This window comes from Canis lupus, chromosome 7, assembly GCF_003254725.2.
Source record: "Canis lupus dingo isolate Sandy chromosome 7, ASM325472v2, whole genome shotgun sequence".
NCBI classification, from domain to species: Eukaryota; Metazoa; Chordata; class Mammalia; order Carnivora; family Canidae; genus Canis; species Canis lupus.
Window position 1 is genome coordinate 37,932,229 of NC_064249.1, and position 23,424 is coordinate 37,955,652.

At 53.3% G+C, this 23,424-nt stretch overlaps 1 protein-coding gene and 1 long non-coding RNA gene across 3 annotated transcripts in view; one reads left to right on the forward strand and one right to left on the reverse strand.

Annotated features, from left to right (window-relative positions):
• Positions 1 to 253: 253 nt before the first annotated feature.
• Positions 254 to 23,424, forward strand: part of ITPKB (inositol-trisphosphate 3-kinase B) — a 93,018-nt gene continuing 69,847 nt past the window's right edge. For both annotated transcript variants that reach the window (XR_007411992.1, XM_035718513.2), the window contains exons 1-2: positions 254 to 520; positions 1,778 to 3,871. Coding sequence is in view for 1 of the 2 variants with exons in the window: in XM_035718513.2 (XP_035574406.1) it covers positions 1,970 to 3,871 (1,902 nt within the window). In the remaining variant the exon portion in view is untranslated. The remainder of the gene's footprint in view (positions 521 to 1,777; positions 3,872 to 23,424) is intronic.
• Positions 15,767 to 17,316, reverse strand: LOC112648803 (uncharacterized). The gene is made up of 2 exons (XR_003129332.3): positions 17,214 to 17,316; positions 15,767 to 16,062 (listed from the first exon to the last, which is right to left on the reverse strand). It is a non-coding gene; the product is annotated as an uncharacterized LOC112648803 (long non-coding RNA).

Below are 23,424 nucleotides of genomic sequence, written 5' to 3' on the forward strand. Positions count from 1 at the left end.
AAATGAATCGTGTATCTTTAACCCGCAGAAGTTAAAAGACTTTTTTTTTGTTGTTAGCTAACAATGGAAACTTTTTTTTTTTTTTTTAAGTGTTTCCCTCCCTCGGTCTTGCCAAGCAATAGAAAAAAAAAAAAAAAAAGAAGAAAAGAAAAACTTGTTCCGCTGAGTTCAACCCCAGACGGGCTCACAACTTCCTTCCTGCTTTCCTCCCCCAAGCCCCCGCCTCTCTCCCTCCTCCCTCCCCACCCCCCCACATTTTTTTTAAATCGCACATTGAACAAACACTGAAGTAGCCGGAGCGGACAGTGACAGGGGGGATCTGCGCGGCCGAGCCGGGCGTGCGGGGCGGCCCCTGCCCGGGAGCAGTCGCCCGGCCATCGCGCCCCCCCTTCTTGTCTTCCGTAGCTCGCTGGGGAGGTCGACCGTGAGCTTTTTCACTTTTCAAGCCATCTTGTTCCTCCGAGGTCTGCGTCCCTGGGCCGTAGAGTCTGCACGGGCCCGGGCAGCGGAGACCTTGCAGGTAAGTTTGGCGGCTTTCTCGCGGCTCCTGCCCGCGCGCCCTCTCTTCCCCTGCCGGGCCGTGCCCCGAGCCAGCCTGGGCGCCCCGGGGTCGGGAGGGCGCGGAGCGGTGGGCTTCGGGGACGCGGAGCGGGTGTGAGCTGGGAGGGTGGCGGGAGCCGGGGCGCGGGACGGGAGGGGGCACGGGCTCGGGGCGCCCCCCCCCCCCGCTGGCCCTCCCGGGCGGCCGCCACCCCCGGCCTCCGCCTTCCCCGCGCGCTCCGGGCGTCCTGGGCTCGGGGGCCGGGCCGCTGGGCTGGCGCCGGGCGAGGCTGCCCGCCCGGGATGCGGACGGCCGGGCCCTGGAGCGCGGCGGCGGGAGGGGTGCGGAGCCGGGGCTCCCTCCGGGCTGCGGGCGCGCGGGTCCCAGCCGCGTCCTCGGACAGGGCGTGCGGAGGGCCGCCTCCCCGTGCGCGTCCACACACACACACACACACACACACACACACACCCCTCCACGGGGGGCGGCGGCAGGGGCGGCGAGTATTGGTTCCGGTACCGGGGACGTGCAGCGCCTCGGCCCCGGGCGCGCGCAGGCGCGCCCACACTCCCAAAACACACTTGTTTGGGGGCAGGCGACGAGGCCAGCGCTGGAGACTGCCTTGGCGGCGGCCCTGCGGTGCACCCAGGCCTTCGTAGGCCGAGGGGCCCAGCCCCGAGCCCGGGCCCGGGCGGGTTAACGGCCGGCGCGCAGGCGTCCCCCTGCAGCCCGGCGCAGGTAGCTGGGGAGGCTGGTCCCGCTCGGGTTCCCCCCGAGAGAGTCCCTGGGGCCCGGGAGGGTGGAGCGGCGGATGCTGCGGCCCCGGGGAGCGTTGCCCTTTCTCCCGTCCGTAGCCCGGTTTGCTCGGGCCGAGGAGCCCCGCACAGGGCGGACCGGCCGTCCGCACCCTCGGAGGCATCCGGGTCCGCCGCGCCCGCGCGCAGCGTGCGGAGAAGCCGGAGAAGCCGGAGAAGCCGGAGAAGCCGAGCCGCCGTCCGCGGGCCCCCGCCCGCCCGCCCGCCCGTGTGGCTCGGGGGGGAACGGTTACTGTTAGGACGTTGTGGGGACCCCCTCCAAGCGCACCACGGCCTGGGGGCGGGGAGCGCCCGCGACACGCCGCCGCGCACCCCCGGGGGCCCCGACGTCCCGCGGCGGCGACCCCCGACAGCGCAGCGCCCGCCGCCCCTCGCCCCTGCCCTCGCCCCTCCCGTCCTGACTGTCGTCCTTGTGTCTCCACAGCGGCGCTGTAGTGTATGGAGCTCTGGGCGGGGGCTGGGCCCTCGGCGGAGCCCCCCGCCCGCAGCCCCGGCCATGCCCCCGCCTCGGCGCGCCCAGCCGCGGCCGCCGGGCCTCCGGGGCTGAGCCGGGAGCCGCGCGAGGAGGAGGCGCCGGCGGCGGAGCCCGCGCGGGAGCCGCGGCGGACCCAGTACTATGGCTGTGTACTGCTATGCGCTCAACAGCCTGGTGATCATGAATAGCGCCGAGCAGGTGAAGAGCGGCGGGCCCCGGCCCAGCGGCAGCGAGACGCCCCCGCCGCCCGCGAGGGCCGTGCTGAGCCCCGGCAGCGTGTTCAGCCCCGGGAGAGGCGCCTCCTTCCTCTTCCCCCCAGCCGAGTCGTCGTCGCCCGAGGAGCCCGGGAGCCCCGGGGGCTGGCGGAGCGGCCGGCGCAGGCTGAGCGGCGGCGGCGGCGGCGGCGGCGGCGGCGCGGGCAGCCTGAGCAGCCCGAGTCGGGCGGGCCGCCCGCCGGGGGACGGGCAGCAGGCGGTGACCGCCGCGTCCCTCTCGCCCCCGGGGCCCGAGGAGGCCCAGAGGAAGCTGCGAATCCTGCAGCGCGAGCTGCAGAACGTGCAGGTGAACCAGAAAGTGGGCCTGTTCGAGGCGCACATCCAGGCGCAGAGCTCCGCCGCCCTGGCGCCCCGCAGCCCGCGTTTGGGCAGGGCTCGCTCGCCCTCCCCGTGCCCCCTCCGCAGCAGCAGCCAGCCCCCAGGGAGGGCCCTGGCCCAGAGCGAGGAACGCAGGACAAAGTCGTGGGGGGACCAATGTCCGGAGACGTCGGAGGCCGGCCCTGGCCGGAGAGGAAGGGCGCCCGGCCTGTGCCTCTCCGAGGGCGGCGAGGGGGCGGCCCCTCTTCCTGGCCCGGCCGCCCTGTCGGAACCAGGGGCGCGGGGTGCAGCAGCTTCTGCAAGAATGGAGAAGGGGAGCCCCGCCAGACCCCACTGTGGCTCACCCAGGCTTATGGAAACTGACGAGAGGGTCTCTCCGCCCTCGGGAACACGCAGCTGCCCGGCTCCCCCGTCGGGGCTGCCCGGCGTCCACTTAGCGATGGCCGCAGAGGTGGCAGCGGGAGCCACAGCCAGTGGGCCACACCATGCACACGACCCTGGCCTCCCCGAGCGGCCGAGGGAGCCCCCGGTGCAGAGTCAGTGGCAGCCTCTGGGCAGCGCCACAAGCCTGGCCCCGGAGAGGGGCGGGCCCCTCAGCGGAGAGCCCCCCGGGAAGATGGGGAAAAAAGATCCGCCTGGTGGCGGTGGCGGTGGCCGTGGCGGTGGCGGTGGCAGTGGCGGTGGCGTGCGGGGCTCCGGGGCGCCTGAAGCCAGAAGGCCCGAGGACGGGACTGTGAACGCACCCTCGCAGCTTTCTGAGAGCCGGGTCAGGCCACTCCCAGACCCGGGCTCCTCCGGAGGCCCCGAGGTGACCCGGGGTGGGGCCCCGGTGGTTGGGGAGCCCCCGCAGCACTCCAGGGGGGCGGATGAAGGATCTCTGACGCCCACGACCACCCTGGGCTTGCTCGGGGACCTCCGCTCAGGGGCCTCCACCCGGGAGGTGGAGGCTGGAATTGCCTCCGGTGGAATGCTGGAGCCTTTGCCTTCCTGGGAAACCGCAAAAGATCCGAAAGAACCTCCGTGCCTTTCAGGGGACACGGTGGCCGAGCCGGTGGAGGCAGCCCATCTGGCCTGGACGTGTGGCACAGGGGTACCCTCGGAAGGCCCTTGGGGAAGCCCCCAGCAGGACAGAGCCACCCAGCCCAGCCCTGAGCTGCTCTCCCCAGATCAGAAGGACCAGCCTTCCCTGAAAGAGGCATGCAGCCCCAGCAGTATACCTGCTGTCATCATTACCGACATGGGTGCCCAGGAGGACGGGACCTTGGAGGACCCACAGGGAAGCCCTCGGGGTAGCCTGCCGCTGAGGAAGCTGTCCTCTTCCTCTGCCTCCTCCACTGGCTTCTCCTCCTCCTACGAAGACTCGGAGGAGGACATCTCCAGTGACCCTGAGCGCTGCCTGGATCCCAACTCTGCCTTCCTGCATACCCTGGACCAGCAGAAGCCCAGAGTGGTAAGTCTCATTCTGAGATTTTCCCTCAACTCATTTGCATGCCCCTCTTGTTTGTCCTCTCTACTGAGTCCAGAGGACTCTGATCAGGGCCCTGGGGCAGTCTCCACTTACCAAGGATCCTCTCCTGGGGTGTTTGCTGGGGAGGTACCTACACACTGGCCATGCACTCTGTAGCTTGGATAGTGAATTGAGTCACTTCGATGGCTACTTCCATGTACGTCATAAAAAACAGTATTTTACGGGACCTCCCTGTCAGGTCACCACTCACTTCTCGGGGAGATAGTATACATGAGTGTTACCAGAAGCTTCCCGATTAATCCTCGAAGATAATGAACAGAGCTGCTGAGCATAGCTTTTGTCTGATCAAGCGAAACACTTAATTGTGTGATACGTTTGGGCGAAGGAAAACTGACAAGGTCATCCAGTTACCTCTGCTTCTACTAATAGACCAGGAAAATGAGCCATGTGATTCTGTGACAGGGCTCCGAAACCTGTAGATATGCTTGTGGCCCGTGGACTGGGTGAAGAACCACCCAGCCTCAGGTGGTTAAGTCAGGACATTGCAGTATTTGTGGGATCTGTGTAACCAAGATACAGTTTGATGTATGAATTAAAAACAAAACTCATGCTTTGAGCTACGCAGACAATTTTTTAAAATAACAGAATGTTATACTGGGTTGTATGCCTGAGCGAGGCACTGGGTGATCCGTCTAGGGTAGATAGCTCCTAATGCATGTGCTTATGCTTATTGGCTGGTATTGGTACTTCTCAGGTATGTTTTCAAATGCATTTTGTTTGTTTTAAGATTTTTTTTTTTTTTTTTTTTTATCTGAGAGAGAGAGAGTGAGAGAGAACAAGTGAGGGTAGGGGCAGAGGGAGAGGGAGACTCAGACTCCCCGATAAGCAGGGAGCCTGATGCGGAAATTGATCCCAGGACCCCGAGATCATGACCTGAACTGAAGGCAGATGCTCAACTGACTGAGCCACCAGGCGCCCTTCAAGTGCATTTGTTCTGATTGATCATACTGACATCTTATTCTGGTCATGGCAGTAGACAGGAGTTTATTTCTATTACGTAGTGAATCTCAGTTGCAGGCTGTTTTCACTCTGAGGAGGATCAGTGTTTTACAGAAGACGTTGAAGTTGAAGCTAGCACTTCTGAAAAGGTCCGGACTTTCTCTGACTTTTCCAGAGTATGGGGAATTTCCTAGTTCAGTGCGCAAGGGGGTTGGGGGAGGGGGCGGTTCTTGTGCTACCCTGGGGGAAAGTCTGCCTTTTATCGTAGTAGGTAGCCTTCTGACTTCATCTCGAAGATCAAATACTGTTCATCGTCCCCCAGTATCTCTGACCACGGCCACTCAGAACTTTAAGCTTCTACTCTGCATCCTTCTCGAAGGTATTTTGGACCTCAAAGCACGCCCCTCTTCTTGACTCCCACTTAACTCATCACAGTCTGAATTTTTGAAGACCAGGCGTTGCTTTTCCTGAGACTCCGCTTGCTGCCAACAATAGGGGAGGCAAATGTGTATGCAAAATCGGGCCCCATCACCCTGGCGTTTTGTGGCAGGCCAGGGCTTGCGGGCACGGGACTCCAACTTTGGGGGAGGGATGGCACACCTGGAAAGAGGTGGACAAGCTGTAAAGTGCTGCTCCTGGCAGGTGGGACTCACATCTCTCTACCTTGGTGCCGGCAATTACAGGCCTAGTGGAGGGGATGGTCCTCCGTTCCACTCTTCCCCTTGGCTTTTAAAACCCAGAAGTGTCACTGGCACGGCCAAAGTTGCTTTAACTTGTTCTCCAGCTTTCCACTGGGCCTTTCTAGTGGTGGATTAGCAGCTCCTATTAGCTGTTTCTCAAAACAGCTTCTGTGTCCCGGTGTGTGAAAAGGACTGTTGTCAGGAAGTCAGCTAAAGGGGAGATCAATAATGACGGGTGCTAATTTTTTTTTCATTTGCCAGAGGGATGCCAACTGAGAGGTCAGATGGTTGAGTGGTGTTCTGTTAGCAGACAGGTCCCCAGGTAGAGGTGAGGCGACGGGGGGGAGGTGGTGGTGGCGGGCAGGGTCTGACAGTTGAGCCTCCTACTCCTGAGCTCAGCTCAGGTCTTGATCCCAGGGTCCTGAGTTCAAGCCCCACATTTAAAAATAAATTAATTAAAATGAAAATTTAAAAAGGAGGCCTGCCTGGTATCCAGCCTCCTTCCCACCTTGCCAAAGGTTTTCAGACACCCACAGAGGAGAGCCAGGAAAAAATCCCCTCCAGCTTCACTCTGAGTCACGTGAGGCCGGTGGGGAGGGGCCAGTGGGGAGGGAGTGTGTGGGGGAAGGGTGGGCAGCCAACTGGAAATTATGGGATCTTAGGGACTTTTCAGCTTTTGGGTGAATGCTTGCACGATAAGGTGGGTTTTCTTTTTCTTGTATAGATTGTTATGGTGGAACCTTATCTGTGATTACCTGATATTGCTATTTTGTCTACAGAAGGCCAGACATCTTGATCAACTGGGCCTTTTGGCTGTGCTCTCAGTGCTTTATAGATAAACCCGAGCGGGTGCTGTCTGAGGAACCCCTTCTCTTCTGGGGACTCTGTTGCTTCTGCCTGGAGGGCTGCAGTCCACTGCGGGTGCACAATTCTCAGCCCTTCAGACTCACGCACGCTCCATCCACACTTACCTGCACACACACACACATACACACACCTGTCATCCTCACGCTCGCTCACATCCACATACTCACACACTCATACATGCTCACACTCACCCACTCATACACTGACATACACTCACACTCACATACTCACACACCCCCACCTGGTCACCCTCACATATGCTCACACTCACATATTCACACACTCACATGTTCATGTTCACATTTAAGTGCTCACAAGCCTTATCTTCCCACGTTCACATGCTCACACACCCTCATGTTCATGCTCACACGTGATCACACTCACTCATTCACTCTTATGTGTTTGCTCTCATAGTGCACTCAAGTGCTCACACTCATTTCTCACGACCTCACACTCCCACATTTACCCTCAGTGCTCACAGATACCCTCATACACACTCCCCCTCATGCATGTTCCCCCCACACACACTTCTGCTCACACACGTTCCCCCTCATATACATTCACCCTCACACATGCTTACACATACATTCACACTGACTCCTGCACGTTCCCCTCACACACACCCTCACATATTCTCACACACACACTAACACCCACTCTGGCTCACAGATTTGAAATGACACGTTCAGCCTGCCAGTCACCAAGTGCCCCTGTCCCAGCCCCACACTGAGAACCCACCTTTCCTCAGAGTTAACCCTGTCGTGCTTTGTGTGGCGCCTCCTCTCTTTCTGCGGAGGAGTGACTGTGGGGAGCTGTGCTGGCCGTGGCCACAGTCCAGGGAAGCCTGAAGCTGGGTCTCTCCCACTCATCATGGGTGGAAGCCCCAGGGGCCTGCGGACCGGAATCCCAAAGCCCTCCCTGTGGTTGCAGACAAAGTGAAAAGCAGGTAGCTTGGGAGTGCACTCTGCAGATTCTTTAGCCATTTAGATTATGCACATCAGCAGCAGCCTTTTCACTGGTGGAAATGTGCTGGGAAGGCTGGTCTCCTCCCTTGCTTCCACCAGCAGGAGCTGTGCAGACAGCCTCAGAAACACCCACAGTGTAGGCTTTTTGCTTCTGACAGCCTGACACAGAGGCCTGTCCCTGAAGGAGAGGGCTCCCAGGCTTCATACCTGTCTGTTCATAAAGGATCAGATGCTCGAAATTGGCTCAGAAGTGATTGTATTATATGCCTTGTGTCCCAGGGCTTAACTTAGCCACGCTCACACTAACTGGTCTCTGCCATCTGAACAGAAGCGAATTGCACTGAGCAAGGGTGGTGTTCTTGCTTTTTGTTCTTTAAGACAACTAAAAATCCCATCAGCACTTCTTGCCTTCCCTCTGTCATTCCATTAGGAAACCCCAGGCTTAATGCCATGAGTTAAGATATGCATGCATCTTACTCTAAAAAGTAGCATTTATTGATTTCTTCCAAAATTGTCTTATCAATTATGTGTACGGAAAGCAAAACAAAACCCTGGCCTAATTGCCTAGGGGATCCATAGAGTAATATCATACAAAATCCTTGCCCTTCTTAATGCTTGCCGTTTTTTGAGGTTTTATTTATTTATTTGCGAGAGAGCAAGCATGAGCAGCGGCAGAGGGAGAGGGAGAAGCAGACTCTGCAGAGCAGGGACCCCAGTGCGAGCCTGGATCCCAGGACCCTGGGATCATGACCTGAGCCAAAGGCAGAGAGAGACTTTACCGACTGAGCCTCACCAGTGCTTACTATTTCTTAAGGGCCCTTGGAATTTCGTTTCCTTTCCTTTCTAAAAAATATTGAGTAGTTCTGTGTTTTTTTGTTTTGGTTTGCTTTTGTGAGAGACAGAGAGAGAGAGAGAGAGAGAGAAACTAATACACAGAGTAAGAAATTCAAACAATTTAAAGTGGTTTTATGTGGGGGTACTTAGCTGGCTCAGTCGGTGGAGCATGTGACTCTCGATCTCAGGGTCATGAATTTGAGCCCGACGTTGGGTGTGGAGCCTACTTAAAAAGAATTTTTAAAAAAAGGTTAAAATGGTTTTATGTGGTTTTGAGAAGAATAAAACTTTTATTTTGGGTAAACCGAGTTAAAATCTAAAAGTGTTAGAGGGGTACTTACCAAAAAAAGAATGTAATGGTGAGAACTTTTAAATAGAAAATCCTTCTCTAGATGAGATTACAGAAGGCTCAGATTTGTGTGGTTTGGAGTTCGGGTGACACATGTGTCTGCCTTAGATGGGGCACACTTTTCTCCCGTGTCCGTGGGGAGGATCTTTCTGACATGGCCTCAGCTCCTTTGACCCTTGCGATCTGGGACGACTCCGAGTCATCCATGTGAGGTTCAGGTGTTACTCTGCTCTGTTTAGGGAGAAGGAAACCAAGACTCAGAGAGGGAAAGAGGCCCCAGGACGACCTCTGTGGTGCAGTTTCCTCCTTTTAAAATGTGCATGTTGCATGAAGATGATCCCCTGGAGGTCTGTCTAGTTCTGTATAGGCAGACCTGGGGCTGTCTGGGGCTGTTTAATTCTAGACTTTTGAAGTAAAACTCAGCATCTGTGAAGTATGCGTCAAGGTGTCTGAAAGTGTGGCTCTCAAACAGTGAGGCTGAAACTGGGCATGTTTAACTTTGTGCTTTTACTTAAGACCCGTTAATCAATCTGCCTCTCTTTACCTGAAGAGTGCTTCTTTGTCCTATCACATGGAAAAAGCATCATCAATTCTCGATGCCATACCTGAGATTCTCTCTCTCTCTCTTTTTAAAAGATTTTATTTATTATTCATGAGAGACACAAAGAGAGAGGCAGAGACATAGGCAGAGGGAGAAGCAGGCTTCCTGTGGGAGCCCAATACGGAACTCGATCCCAGGACCCTGGGATCACGACCTGAGCCAAAGGCAGACGCTCTACCACTGAACCACCCAGGTCCCCTCATACCTGAGATTCTCGTAAATAATCTCATACCCAAGATTCTCACAAACGTAATGGTTGGATACCAAAATGTTAACCTGAAAAGTAAAAGATGCACTCCATCACCTGAGGGCTTTGACCCCCTTAGATATTTGAGTTTGCAGACAGGTGGTCCTGCACAGAGCCAACACTTCAGATGACTGTTTTATCAAAGGGGAGCTATAGAGAAAAAGAGAGATCGATGTGGAGGCATCACAGAAGCACAGCTTAGGGTTTACCTGGCCTTTGGGTTTCACAAGTTATTAAACTAACCAGGTGCTGCTTTTAGAGAGCTGCATTTCAGGTGTCAAATAAATCACTTTCAGGGCTTTTGTTCTTAAAGCGCTGAAGTCACTTCTCCGATTTTGTTGGCATGTACGGTCGAATGTAGTCACAGATTAGATTAGTTCTGTGTTGTTTATTTATACTCCTAGGGGTATCGATAAGATTGTCGAGGCTTGTTTTATTTTGGCAGGTTTCAACTTAGTTAGCTAAAGGAGGAGTTTTGAGGTATTTAATGGGAAGAATTTTATATTTTGGTAGAAAAAACTTGTATAGACTTCAGATCATCAGCAGGTGATTCAGAATTAACTTTGAACTCCTAGACCATGTTGTGGTCACGCCTTTGGGGTGGAAGGTTCTATGGAAGGTCTGGGCATTGCAGGTTGTGCACAGTGGGCCCTGCAGGGATTTTTCCCTGGCCACATAGAATCAGCCTGGGGAAAGATGTATTTTTCACGAATTGAGGAGCATACTGTTTAGGAAATCAAACCAAACCCAAATGTGAATTCTTTCATAATACAAAAAACCATTCAGAGCACCAACTGCCTGCCATTTCAACAGCTGGATATGTGGGATTTTGTATGTCTGGCCCTCCTGAGACCATGCACTTCATGGAATGGCATACTGTTGACTTCATGGATCGAGGTTATTGGCCCTGTAGGTGGTCCCGACACACAGAGCAGGAGCACCAGCATTGTAGCAGTCCCTCAGACACATGGTTCCAGGCCACCCCGGGGGTTGGGAAAAACCTGCTGTCTTGGTCTCACACTCGACTTGCTATCATTCTGCCACCAACCTTGAGTCCCACTGTGCTGCTCCCAGACCCTTGGTCATTCATTTTCCCAGGAGTGAACTATGATTTGAAAGACAGTTCAGGTCTCCTTGGCTGAAAGACACCAGGCGTGTATATGATCCCATTAGGAAGTTGAACCTCAGTTCTTGGTATTAAAAAAACAAGAGCTTTTTCCATAGTGTATGTAGTTCTCATAAGGCAGAGCTGGATCCGGGAGAGTCTCTAAAGCTCATATCCACCAATACCCACATTTTACAGATGAGGAAGGCAAGGCCAGAGAATGTTCAATGCAGTGACAAGACCACATTTACTCTTCTTTTCACTTAAAAAACTTGATTTAGGAGCAGCCCGGGTGGCTCAGCAGTTTAGTGCTGACTTCAGTCCAGGGCGTGATCCTGGAGACTCAGGATCGAGTCCCACATCGGGCTCCCTGCATGGAACCTGCTTCTCCCTCTGCCTGTGTCTCTGCCTCTCTCTCTCCTCTCTGTGTATTCTTATGAATAAGTAAATAAAATCTTAAAAAAAACCTCAGTTAGTATATAAGCTCCTTGCTTCTGTTGGGAGATCAACCTGGGCTTTAAATGTAGTGCATGTTTTCAAAAGATTTGTTAAAGGGAGGGAGGGAGGGATGGATGAGCTATGGTACCCTTGCAGCATTGTCTACCCATGAAGGAAAAGGTCGAATCATCTAGAAGGTGGAGAACAAAGGAGAAGAAAGAGGATGGAGGTGAACTCATTGCTTCCTCCTGTGACCTCACTGCCATAGAGTTAAGGGTGCCTGACCGGGGTTGGGGAGACTCAGTGACATCCCTTTCTGCACCTGGCCTGCTAGCCCCCAGGGAAGGTGGAGAGAACAGGTGTGATGTTGCGGGCCTCTGAGTGTCAAGGGAGGCACCGTTGTCCGCAGCAGCAGGTGCTAGTCGAGGTGGGCTTGGGAGACCTTCCCAGTGTCTGCTTGGGAAATCCGCTGGGCCCCTTGCCAGAAACGCTCTGTAGCAATGCTCAGATTTTGTTGTGCTTCCATTTTCATCCCAGTGCAATCCTGGGAAGTGACTCTGCCCCAGCCCAAAAGGCTGCAAGGCAATGAATTTCTCAAAGGCCGGTATTTCCAGGCCAGCTGTGAGTCCTCAGGCCGTGGACCAGGTGGGACACCGGGAACCAGGCTGGCTGCCTCTTCCGTCTCTAGTTCCTGGACTGGTTTCCTCGCGTCCAGTCTCAGAGATGGGAGTCCGTTAGGGCTGAGAATCTGGGGGACACACGGTGAAATAGGTCGCCTGTAGGAGTACATGCTGCGGGTCTGTGCTGGCACCTTTCACCCTGTGTTCACAGGGGAGACCCCTCTGAGGCTCTCCCTTGAAGGCCACACCTGGCGGGCCTCTGATGAAGCGTGACTTGTAAGAAGTCAACACACAGACTTTTGACTAACTGGTGTGTTTCTCGACCATTCCATTGAGAATTAGCTGTTAGAAATCAGATCTTTCCCCTCCGTTGAGCTTTACTTGGGCATTTTATTGGCTTGTTATCACTTCATGGAAGCCCATTCAGTGGAAGTGTCTTCTGCAGGCCTCTAGTCAATACGACATTTTTTATTTCCTGAAATGTTTACTTCTCTTTTGTATTAAACCAGCTAAGTTTTACAAGGAACCAGAAACTAGGAGCTACAGCCAGTAAGCAAGCAGAACCAGCCTCTGCAAGTAATCTCTGTGTATAATTTAATGAGGAAGGGGGGCTACGTTTTTACTCCCCACCCTGGAATAAGTTGGGAGACTTCTCACCCAGCCCAGGGTGGGGGTGAGGGGTGAAAAAGAGCCTCCCTCTCTGAGTTTGCTGTTAGACTGTTAATCTAGCTTTGTGTGTGTGTGTGTGTGTGTGTGTGTGTGTGTGTGTGTGGTGAAGTTCAGGTGGAAAGGGAAAATGAACTGATACAGCGTCTCAAACAGAGGCCTGGAGATTATTTCCATTGACCTGGTGACTAAGATTAGGGGTGGCACAGTTTAGAGGTGATAAGGTATATTACTGGTGTGGGGTGAGGCCCCGAGGAGCTCCTCCCACAGGGGGCTCTCCCCTTGCCCACGTTTGTAAAGTTGTTATTAGTGCATCAGAGGGCAGGGGTTAGGGGACTTGTGCCTTTGGTTTTGGGGGCACCCACAACTATTTAGTTGTAAAGGGTCCTCAGCATGCTGCCCCCCTCACCACTTTCACCAAAATGAATAAACTGGTGTTTTCCAAGGAGAAGCTTTTTATCCGACCAGCACTCATGGCTTTCATACTCTGCAGGGAGGGTCTGGCCTGCCACAGGGATGGGGAAGGAGGTATCTGCTGGCTGGCCATCCCCCAGGGCCATCTGCAATCTCTGTTGGTATAATGCCAGCTGGTAGAGCCTGGGCAGGTCCAGGGGAGGTCACTGCACCCCCCAGGCAGTTTCCAGCAAGTGTTTTTCCAATTTCACTGACATTCTTTCCAGGCTCAGCTCAATTTGTTTTTGCCTTCTCTATGGCAATTGATGGCTGGGTCGTAAAGTGTGTGATTCTGCAGGATCTCCTGAGAAGGGCTTCCTCCATAGCTGTCCGGGAGCTGATGCTTGTCTGATCCTCTGCTCTGTGTGGGTGTGTACTGTTGTGTAGTGTTTTTACAAGTTAGCTACCCGAAGCGTGGATTTAATAAAGTGTACCTCTTAGCTATGGGGAGACGGCTCCAGCTGGGTTAGAGAGAGGAACTTGGAAGTATCACTTCTGTAATGCTTATCTAACCTGAATCTGGTAGCAGGAAACTGAAAAGGCCCGTGTACGACAATGACATAGACAGTTTGATCGCTTAACAATGTCAAGTGGAAAATCCAACCGCAGCCGGTAGCTTAAGAAATGGCTAGGACGTTTTGTGGGGACAGCAAATCCTGACACTCAGGTTGCTGAGCCGAGGGTAGGAAATGTGCTTGCTGCATGGTGGAGCTGGGAGGCTGGGAAAACACTCTTGAGGTTTGGGAAACTACTGGAAGATAGTAGTATCTCAGGATGCAGAGATGGCTGCTGTGGGGGACATTTTGAATGCCTTGTAGTTGGTATTTTATTTTATTTGTTTTATTTTAAGGTTTTACTTATTTATTTGAGAGAAAGCACGAGAGCAGGGGGAGGGGCAAAAGGAGAGGGAGAGAGACAATCTTAAACAGACCCTCCACTGAGCAGGGAGCCTGATGCAGGACTTGATCCCAGGACCCAGAGATCATGACCCGAGCTGAAGTCAGACGCTTCACCGACTGAGCCACCCAGGTTCATAGTTGGTATTTTAGTCTAAGATGTTTTGAATGCCTCTTCCACCCTTCCCTGCCACCGTCACAGTGGCACGGCTCATTAGCATTGAGTATCTTATTCATTCCAAGTCACTGGGCAGGTGGCAGGTGCAGGGCCTCCTCTGGGAACTCTGCTGGGTGCATTCCTGGAATGCAGTGTGTTGGAAGGACCTGTGCTGCTCAGATTCGCACCTGGCCTCTTTGGGCTCTGGCTCCTCATCTGTGAAATGGGTATATGGATAAAACCTTTCTAGCTCACGTGGCCTTTGCAAGGCTCTAGTGAGGTCTCGTCTGTCATTTTCAGAGTGTGAGTCTTTCCTGACTAAACTAGTTTTAATTATGAGCACCAGGACGCTGCTTTGAAAGCTTTCCTGAAAGAGGATGGACAAAGGCAGGCTGCACTCATGCAAGATGGTCCCACGTCTGTGTCGCCAAACCAAAAGTTGCCAAGGGCTGTGTCGGAAGCAGTCCCCTCTTGCCCAACTGGGCCAGTCTTGATGGGGTTGTCGCCGTGAGGGCAGGGAGCAGCAGTGAGTAGGCATTCTGGGATCCATGTCCTACTTTACATGAGCCATCAGTACAGCTGCCTCCTGCCTGCACCACCATCTCAGCCAGAGTGGACTGCAGACGAAGCATCCTGCCTGGGCTTTGCGGTCTCGCACATAGGTGGGGAGCAAAAGTGATGGAAGTTCAAGAAGCCAGAGCAGGTGCCAAGGGGGCCCCAAGGTAGGGGTCAATGTTCCTGGCACAGGGCTGTGAGCTCCTGAATAATGGAGAGGAGACCATGCTCATCTAGAGTTTGAGGATACTTAATGGGGGCGTTGGTTTTCTCCAATATCACGCAGTGTTTTTCTCTTCTGCGTCCTAGAAAGCTAAAGGGAGGAATCCAGCGAAGCCTCCAGTTTTTAGAGCAGGTGTTACATTCGGCAGGTAATAGACTGGACATTCCCTAAGTATGGCTGGGCCCTGGGCTAGATCCAGAAACTTCTGTATATAGCTGGCTACCTGGGCTGACGAGCAAATGTTGTGCCCCAGTGGCTGCCCAGACATCAGGCACTTATGTGCCATGTCTGTGTCTGTCTGCAGACGCCTGTGCTGGAGAGAGAATGGCCTGATGCATGCTTTCTCTGTCCTTAGGGATCTGCCCTCAGAGGCAAAGCTGATGCCAGCAGATGGACTCAAGATTTGTGAAACTCAAGAGCAAGTCTTATGGCCATAAATACAAGCTCGTAGATGAAAGAGGAGCTAATAAATAATGAGTTGATGTTGACAGGTGACACAGGCAGGCAGCTCCTGTGCGTGTTGTGCAGCCAGGGGAAGGGAGACGGAATTGGAGCACTGGCCCCCGGAAAGGGAGTCTGATGAGACCTTGAGGACGCTGCCACCTCTGTTAGAAGTGGCCAAGCAAAAGGACTCTTGTGGATCCAAAGGCTTTAGGAGGTTAGAAAGGAAGAGACAAGTTGCTCCCTGCACCCCCTCCTCAAGCCTTAATGCCCTGCACTGAACTCCATGCAGATTGACAGGCAGCTGCTAAAAGATGCAGTGTGTACACAGTGCATGTAAATGTGATGTGGAAGGATGGAAGGCCGCCTGTCCCCACCCCAGTTGACTGGTGTGGCCTCAGTGGGTTGAGTGCAAGCTGTGGGACTCTAGAGAAATGCCTTCCTTTCTGGCCCTCATTTCAACATCTGTAGGATGGGGCTGATGGTACCACCTTCGGGTTATAGGGAGGGCTGCTCTGATGGGTACAGGAGTAGGACAGGCGCAGGAAGCAGGGGCTCGGCCTGCAGACCCGAATTCACAGCCTCATTCTTTCCCTGAGTTTGTCCTTGGGGGGACTTCACTTCTCTCCACCTCAGTATCCCTGTCTGTCTCTCCTGGCTTGTTGAGAAGATGAAGTGAGCTGCGCAACCCGTGGACCCAGCGGGGGAAGGGCCTGAGTCGGAGTCGCCGTCGCTGAGTGGGGGGGCCCCCAGTCCTATCTCAAGTACAGCTCGTGCAGGATGACAAAACTGAAGGCAGGATTTACTCCCCAAAGAGGTTTCTCCATTGCAGGAGAGGTCAGGCTTTGTTACCAGGGCTCCGAACTTGGAGTCTAAAAAAACAATCCAACTCTATTCCACTGCTGGCAAGAGGTGTCAGGTTACTCCCCTGGGACCAGTCTCTTTTCCTTCTGTTTTTGAGGTGGAAACTGGCCGAGGTCATCCAGGCAGGGAGAGGGCCCAGCATTCATTCCGGAGTGTGGAAAGCCCCATCCCTTCTCTCCCTCCCCTTGCTCCTCTGTTCACCCATCACAGCTCCTAAGAGAGAGAATGGAATATATATGCATATATGAGATGCCACTACTTTGCATAGTTGAGGCTCTCAGGGCCTGGGGTCTCTGAACAAGTGTTTTAACTGGGCTTCCCCATGCCATACCTTCTGGCAGGCTGGGTGCATGCCCACTAGAGCAGGCTCTTTCTCAGATTAAGGAGATGCTTTCTTTCACGGCACGCACCCAACCGAGGCCCCTGAGGACCCAGCTGGCAGGTGTCTGCAGGCTGCTTTGCGCCGCCTGCACCTCCTCTGAGGGGAGCAGAGGAGAGCTTGCCCAGTATCCCCTGGGTTACACTGCTGCTCCTTAGGGCCGGGGTGGTGGACGGAGCCCCAGCCAGGCTCTGGCAGGACTGGGACTGTGTGGTGACAAGTCTCACCAGAGCAGCACGGGCCTGGGCCAGATGTGGCCACAGCCTGGGGCACCCCGCCTGCCAGACACGGGCTTCTGCTTCACTACACATGGAATACAGGATGTGCAAATCCTTCTTTCTTCCATGGCTGTGATGTGGAGCTGGCAGCCTGCCTGCCGTGTTAACCCTTGGGGTCCCTATCTTTCCTGCCTGCCGCTGGTCCCCACAAGCCTCTGGGCAGTGTCCAGGCCCTGAAGGGTCGGCTTCTTCCTGTGGCGTTTTGGAACCATACCCCCTTCCGGAGAGATGTGTCTCTGGCCTGGCCTCTGCTTACATCTTCCTCCAGCCCCAGACTCCTGCCCTTTGCTGGGATCTAGAGGCTGGCGTCTGGGAGGAACGAAACCACTAACAGAGCTTGTTAGTATGTGGCAGCCTTGACCTCAGAGGTGGTATGAGTGGCAGGGCTCTGGACAGAGGCTCTCTTATTGCCCCAACCTGGAAAAATACACAGTGCCCTAATTAATTTCCATCGCAGGATGAAGCCGTAGGGAGCAGTGTCTGGGACCCTGTTTGCCTTGCGGTATCACACTATACATTAAAAACGATCCTGCTCCCTCGGGAGGGCTGCCTTCCGCCTCGCTGCAGGCTGCTGATTCACAAATCCAGAGGCTGAACACAGTTCTACAGGCCTGGAGGCCCTTCATGGTGTCCCTTTTGGCCTAGCCTCGATGCTGCCGCTGACCCCAGATGCCACATAGCTGGCGGGGGAGGCAGGAGAGGCTCACCCAGAAGCTGCAGTTGGAGGGAGCCCCGGGTCCGTGTGGGTCAGCCCAGAGGGAAGTGCCCCAAGCATCCCAGTCTGGCTTCCCGCTGCCCTTTGGGAACACATGACACTGACTTTGGAAAGAGGATTCAAGAACCTCAAGAAATAGTTCACCATGACCTCACAACCAGGTATTCTAGAGGAGAATGCAAGTCCTGAATGGAGGTGCCCCTCCACGGGGTCACGAGGGTGGCTCAGTCTGTGGAGCATCTGACCCTTGATATCTGATCAGGTCGTGAGTTTGAGCCCCATGTTGGGCTCTGCGCTAGACGTGGAGTCTACTTTAAAAAAAAAATCAATCAAAAAATAAAAATAAAAAACATAAAAAATCAACTGCATGAAGGACAGGATGGAAGTAACTTGGCTTGTCAGTACTTCTTGTGAAAGTCACCGGGAGTAATGATGTTATTAAAGATTCATAAATTGGGCAGCCCTGGTGGCTCAGCGGTTTAGCGCCGCCTGTAGCCCAGGGCGTGATCCTGGAGACCCTGGATCAAGTCCCACGTCAGGCTCTCTGTATGATGCCTGCTTCTCCCTCTGCATGTGTCTCTGCCTCTCTCTCTCTCTGTCTCTATAAATAAATAAAAAATCTTTAGAAAAAATTAAAGATTCATAAATTAACTGTGTGGTACAGCTGTTAAAAGGGCTGAGCTGTCTTGGGGTGCACAATAGTCATAAAATAAGAGTATCTATTATGTGCAAGGCACTGTCTATAAATCACTTCATTTAATTTTTGCAAGCAAGCAGACTGCCAATCAGATGGACACAAGGCTGCTATCTGCACAGCACAGCCAGTAAATGGCAGGCCTGGGACCCCAGCCCTTCCTCCCTGCCACCCATGGGTCAGTTGGTCGGTCACCGGGAGGACAGAGGAGATGCTGCTCTGTGTGCAGGGAGGGCTTTGTTCAGTTCTGGGCCATGGGCTTCATGGGGATCAGGGACTGGCTGTCTTGTGTACAGAGGAGACGGAGGGTCATTGCAGAAGCCTTAGCGATGGATGGTTGAGAGCATTTGGGTTGCTTATGCCTTGGACACAATCCATCTGGGGGGCAAGAGAGTTGGCTTCACACAGTTGCCCTGGAGTCGTGCTTCAGTCTGGTTCAAGATCAATTTTCTATTCTCAGAGGTGAAACCAAGAGAGGATTCTTTTCCTTTTCAGTGAATGGGCCTTTGTACAAAAACACTCAATTGATAGAACTGCAACAAAGGGGAGCTTCTGGAGCTGCCTCGGAGCTCCCAGGCCTGGTGGGGAGGGAAGCAGAGAAGTTAGAGCTCCTCGCTGCTGCCCACGGAGCTGGGCAGTGAGCCCCTGACTGTGGAGAAGAGGAGGGCCCCCAGGCATTCCAGATCCTTCTGAGTGACACAAGCTGTGTGTCAGACATACCAGTGACACCTATACTGGAATTGAGGGCATCGTGCGGCAGTACCTGCCTGCGGACCTCAGTTAAATTAGGAGATGTGGTACCATCAAGAGAAGAAGGTTTATTCCAATGGGACTGGTAGACAGGAGGCCCAGGCTTGCACTACCTGGTTGTACTGAAGTTCCTTCCCTGCAGGAAGAGACTGGCTTGGCATGGCTTTGGTGGGCAGAGCTGAGTAGGGGGTTGGGAACTGCAAGATGCTGTGGTGCTTCCTTGCATGGGGGCACCACAGTGCCACCATGGGAAGGTGGCCCCCGTGAGCATGGAGGAGGTGCCCGAGGGGTGGTGAGCAGACACCGCAGACCAGGCGAGCCCCTGTGGGGTGAGCACCATGCCTTCCAGGGGACCTTAGTTGGAAGTGGGATTGCTCACCCTTGCTTTTCACTCATCTTGAGACTCTGATGAAGCCGTCACTCTGTGTTGTGTGTAATGTCTAGCCTCCACGAACAAAGCTGCCAGGAACACGCACATGCAGGTTTTTGTGCGAACTGTAAGCTTTCACTTCTTGGTGATGACGAATGCCCAAGAGTGCAATTGCTGGGTCATATGGTAGTCACATACTTAGCTTTTTAAGAATCAGCCAGAATGGGATGCCTGGGTGGCTCAGCGGTTGAGCATCTGCCTTCAGCTCAGGGCGTGATCCCGGGATCTGGGATCGAGTCCCATATCGGGCTCCCTGCATGGAGCCTGCTTCTCCCTCTGCCTGTGTCTCTGCCTGTGCGTGTGTGTGTGTGTGTGTGTGTGTGTGTGTGTCTCATGAATAAATAAATAAAATCTTAAAAAAAAAAAAGAATAAGCCAGACTGCATCCGGAGTGACTGCACTCCTGTGTGTTCCCACCGGCAGCGTGTGACCGGCAGCACGTGAGCAGTCCAGGTTTCCCAGATCCTTGCCAGCACGGGGTGGGGGAGAGGGTCGGGGTGGGGGGATGGTTACTGAACTTTATTCTAGCAGCTCCAGAGTTGCATGGGTCTCTTATCATGGTTTTAATTTGTTTCTCCCTATGGCTAACGGTGTTGAACATTTTCTCATGTGCTTATCATCTGTACGTCCTCTTCGGTGAAATGATCTGGCTTTAAAAAAAAAAAATCCCCAGAGGTGCTGTAAAACACGGGCAGGATGTCAAAAGCCCTGTGCATTCGTCATACACACACACACACACACACACACACACACACCACCCCATTGAGGGTGCTGCCCTCTCTATGCCCTAGGGAGGTGCTTCATCACCCTTCAGGTCCCATCTTGCCCCCACCTCCTCTGATCCAGAATAGAGTGATGGCCCCCTGCAGCCTCCCCTCTGCCATGGACCCCACCCACCCACACCATCACCTGCCTGCCCCTGTGGCCGCAGGATCCCACCAAGGCTGACTCACAGGGCCGATATTTAAGAGAAGCTGTCTGTTAATCATTGGGCCTGGAATAAAAAGAAGAACAGGCAGGAGCATGGAGTGTCTCCTTGGCACCTGGCTGGGCCTCCTGTTGGGCCTCCCCAAGGACAGTGGCCGAGGAACAGCCTCCCCTTGGAGCTTCCCCTTGGGTCTGTTCAGCCCGGCCTGCACTTTGCATTTAGTTTTGCAACACTGTCCTGCTGAAGGTCCCAGAAATGCTTCCCCTTTTGTGTTCACAAAACAGAGAAGAAAAAGTATGTGTATCATTTAAAACTGCTCCAAACCGTGGTGACCCAAGTACTTTTTCTGCTTAGAACCAGCACTAAATCACCCCCTTCACCGTGGGCGGGTGGGCAGCAGGGGTTGGTTTTCTGCCTTTTGCCTCCTGTCTTGGGAGAGGCTGCAGGAAGTAGCCTTGAGTGTTAATGGGGTGGCTGCCAGCTTGAGGGTCTGCTGGAGGGTCTGGTCTCCACCGGGAAGCAGGGTGGGGATGCCATCTGCTTAAGGATGCATTCACCTTTGCTTCTCTGCCTGGTGACAGGCCTGTGACTTCACAGCGTGTGAAATGCACATCTTCACTTGAGTGACTCATAAAAAAAAGGTGGGGCTGTTTGTTCCTCCGTCTAATGAAGTATAATATTTGCAAAATCTCCTTTGGTAAATTGGTACCAACAATCTGTCACAAAGGAGGAATTGTTTTCTACGTGGGCTTAGAGGATTTTTGGAGAACGAGTGGAGGATTTTTACATGAGGCTCTGAGTCTGGGTGGTGGAGATGGTCTCGTGCAGGGACATGAGCACAGGCTTTCCACTCAGTCCCTATGGCCTACTAGAATATTCCAGCACATCTTAGCAGTCATTTGATGGGGCCCAAGATCAAAAAAAGGAGCTGAATCACATGATAGTTTGGTTCAGAATCTTTTTCTGGTTTGGTACTTTCTGAAAGCCAAGTTTGACTCTGGTTTGAACTTATTCGATGCTCTTAAGGGAAGAAGGAGGAAAAAAAAAAACACAAACCCTTGTTACATTCCTGGTTCAAATTAAAATTTGATATTTATGCTTGTTTTGAGGTTGAAGAAATAAAATGTGCTATGGCTCTTGGTGAGTAGTTCATTTTGATTCAAGTCACTTCTCCAGATAGCATCACAGTTATAAAATTTATTTCCTGTGAACCTGCATTCTTCCAGGATAGTGTGTGTTAGTCTCATTTCTTAGATATTCTAGTTAACTGAGAGTTACTATGAATTGCATTCGTACTTTGCAGTGAACTGGAAGTCATAAGATACTCAACACTCAAACCAATAGAGGTTTTACCAAATGCACAGACTGTCTTTTGGGGACCTGGAGGAAGGTTTTAACCACTCCTTGCAATTGGGGTCAGCTCTTTCCTTACATGGTCCACAGACACGTATTGGGTGTTGGCCGGATCCAAGTTATGCTAGCAGGTGGAGATGTGTGTGTAAGTAAAGCATAGTTCCTACCTTCTTGGAATCATAGTTCAGGGTAGGAGGCAGATCACAAGAGCTCACACCTATTAGGCATCTATCATGGGTGGGCATTGAATGAAGAGTTAAGTGACACGCTTAAAATCACAGTAATGCAAGAATCAGGACATGAACTCAGGCTTTCAAACTGTAGAAGAGGGTTTCTCAAATTTGGCACTGTTGACATTTGGGACCAGATAATTTTGTGTTTTGGGGAAGCTATTCTGTGCACCCTAGGATATTTAACAGCATCCCTGACCAGCAGCACCTCCCCTGATTGTGGCAACCCAAACTGTCTCCACACACTGACAGATGTGCCCCAAGAGGCAAATCGCCGCTGGTGGAAAGCTGGTGCTCTAGAACTTGTCCTGGTAACCATGGACACTCCATGCGGCCTTCCCAGTGGTGGTGCTGCAGTACTGTGTCCAGGCTTGTGTGTGTGGGAAGGTGGGCAGGGGATAGGCCCATCCAGAGTCCTGCTGGAAGCAGAGGACCAAGGCCACTCTCTCTGGGGCTGCCAGGAAGAGAAATTGCAGATAGTGCTATTTGTATGGAGTTTTGATGGAGTTCACCTAGGCAGAGGAAGGGGAACTATATCCAGAGTAGAAGGACGCACACACAAGCACGAAAGTGAGACACAAGGTAGTTTTAAAGAATGACAATTAGTTTGCTGCAGAGCCTCCCCTTCCCTCCCTCTTGCTGTTGTCTTGCTGCCTCCTTTCAAGCAGCAAGCTGGTTCACATCCACCAGAGGATTTTTTCAATCACAGGTTTGCATTGGTCAGGACAGGTGAGACTCTGTTGCAGTAACAAACAGCCCCACAATCCGTGGTTTCAGACAGCAAAGGTTTACTTCTTGCCCATACTGCAGACCTGGGCTGGGTCAGCTGTGCACTCTGCCATGTGTTGTCTTCACGCTGCCACCCAGGCTGATGGGGCAGCCACTCTCGAGCATTGCTGGTCACCATGGCAGAGAGAATGAGAATATGGTGAATCCCATACTGGTTCAGAGAGCTTCAGCTCCAAGAAATAGCACGTTTCTCTTCTGTTCATATTTCTTTCTTTCTTTTATTTTTTTCAAAAGATTTTATTCATTATTTGAGAGGCAGAGAGAAAGAGAACATGAGCTGGGGGTAGGGAACAGAGAAGAGGGAGAGGGAGGAGCAGACTCCTTGCTAAGCAGGGAGCCCGACATGGGACTCGATCCCAGGACCCCAGGATCATAACCTGAGCCAAAGAGAGATGCTTAACTGATTGAGCCACCCCTCTTCAGCTCATATTTCATTGGCCAGGTGAGTGTTGTGTCCTCACCTAACTTGAAGGGGGCAGGGGCATTGAGTCCTACCATGTGTCTAGGAGAAGAACTGGAAATATCTGGGGACAGCACAATGTGTCGGGCCCTGTACCTGAGCCGTGTGAGGGTGGGCAACTTGTCATGGCTTTGAGGGCCTCCTAGCTTGGCCTCAAAGAATGGCCTGATGGCAAGTTCAGTGAGAAACTGCTGAGCGAAAAGAGAAAATTAGACCATCAGGATTTCAAAAAACTAATTCTCTGAACAAGTCAGGGGGGAGGTCCTTGTGGTTTGGGACTGGTCACAAGCCCTCATTTTGGGGTTATGATGTTGGGGTGGGAGAAGGTGTTCTAGTAAACATGGCTGGGACACGGTGGACTGTGTCTGCGAGGTGGGAGTAGTTGATCAGGACCCCAGGACGCTTTCTCTGGCTGTTATTGTAGGAAACAGAACAATTTTGAAGCCCGAGCCAAGTGTCGAGCAAGATGGTATTCTTTGTGAACCATGGATTTACGGGGTTGTTTGGAGAACTGCGCCAGGTGTGAGAAAATGTGACTGAGGCTCTTTGGGATGCTTTCAGAAGGCCGAG